The sequence below is a fragment of the Halyomorpha halys genome, unplaced genomic scaffold (genome assembly GCF_000696795.3).
Source record: "Halyomorpha halys isolate HHAL.00 unplaced genomic scaffold, Hhal_1.1 Scaffold688.1, whole genome shotgun sequence".
NCBI classification, from domain to species: domain Eukaryota; kingdom Metazoa; phylum Arthropoda; class Insecta; order Hemiptera; family Pentatomidae; genus Halyomorpha; species Halyomorpha halys.
The window spans coordinates 234,202-235,712 of record NW_027113542.1 but is presented as its reverse complement, the minus strand read 5'-3'; the positions used below and the strand labels follow the sequence as shown (position 1 = coordinate 235,712).

Below are 1,511 nucleotides of genomic sequence, written 5' to 3'. Positions count from 1 at the left end.
ACCATCAGCATTACAGGCAGTATTGCATGCTCAGTATTGGATTGGAGCTGCAAGGTCTCTGATACGCAAGCGAGTTTTTGAGTGCCTTCGCTGCTACAAGGCCAACAAGTTACCCCGCCCTCCATTGATGGGTAACTTGCCAAGTTTCAGACTTCAGGAAGGGATTGTGTTTCAGCACGTCGGAGTCGATTTTGGCGGTCCGTTCTTAATCAGGGAATCACGACGTTGTAAGTCAGCACTTAGCAAAGCATATTTAAGCCTATTCATCTGTATGTCTACTAAAGCAGTACATCTTGAGGTAGTATCTACTTTGGAAACAGAGTCTTTTCTAGCCGCTTTCGACCGTTTTATCGCCCGAAGAGGAAAGCCAATACGCATATACTCTGATTGCGGCACCAATTTTGTAGGAGCCTCGAGAAAATTAAAGGAGTTTGAGAAGTCATATAGTTCTCCATCGTCACAAGACAACATTACAGACCACACTGCTAGACAGTAAATAGAGTGGTCCTTCATACCACCATCATCTCCACATTTTGGAGGAATATGGGAAGCGGGCATTAAGGCTGCTAAGGCATTATTACATAAAGTCTTGGGCGAGACCCCTCTCACGTTTGAGGAACTGAGCACACTATTCAGTAAAATTGAAGCCGTCCTCAATTCCCGGCCTCTAGTACCAGTCAGCTCGGATCCAGAGTGTATCGAAGCCCTTACACCAGGACACTTCTTGGTTGGAAGACCTCTAACTGCACCTCCAGATGAAGACTTAGCTGAGGAAATCATTAGTCCGCTTCAAAGATGGAGACTAATCAGACAAAGGTCTCCGCACTTTTGGAGTCGCTGGAGGAAGGAGTATTTGAATTTCTTGCAACAGAGGAAAAGATGGAACACCCATCAGCAAAATCTCAGAGTGAGAGACCTGGTAATAATAAAGGACCCCAACTGTCCACAACGAACATGGCCAATGGCTAGGGTTATTGCAGTACATCCTGGCGATGACGGAGTTGTTAGGGTAGTGACAATCAAGACATCCTCAGGAATTTATAAGCGTCCGGCTTGTAAGTTGGTTCCCCTTCTTCCCGTCAATGAGCCTAAAGACAAATAGCGTGAGAAAATTTTGGTGGGCAGGATGTTGTGGCCACCGTACGAAGGAAAGAGGAAACACATTTTTTTATTAGGTGTTATAAACGTACTCATATAGGTAAATATATACTCTTATATATTTACGTGCCGATACAGACAATAAATGTGGTTTGTGTGTATCCATTGAATACTGTTTAGGAATTAAGTCCGGACACAGTGCGGTTACTATGGCTTAATCCTATACAGTGTGTTAGGAACCAAGAGTAGTAAGGTCTCGGGATCAAGTCCCCATATCGAGTTAAAGGGATCAAGTCCCAACAGACAATTAGTCAGAGACAAGTAGTGATTGTTAATTACTCAGCCCTCAACGGGACATTGTGACACTGTCTACAATAACCACTGTTCAGCGAAGACGAGATCGCTCAGTGAAA

At 44.3% G+C, this 1,511-nt stretch overlaps 2 protein-coding genes across 2 annotated transcripts in view; both read left to right on the top strand.

Annotated features, from left to right (window-relative positions):
* Positions 1 to 1,491, top strand: LOC136796659 (uncharacterized; the record flags this gene model as incomplete). Its single annotated transcript, XM_067050973.1, is given in 1 exon segment — positions 1 to 1,491. A coding segment is annotated over 1 exon segment (496 nt), but the record flags the coding sequence as incomplete, so codon positions are not given.
* Positions 1 to 1,511, top strand: part of Cont (Contactin) — a 112,112-nt gene that overhangs the window by 55,107 nt on the left and 55,494 nt on the right. The gene's annotated exons all lie outside the window — the stretch shown is intronic.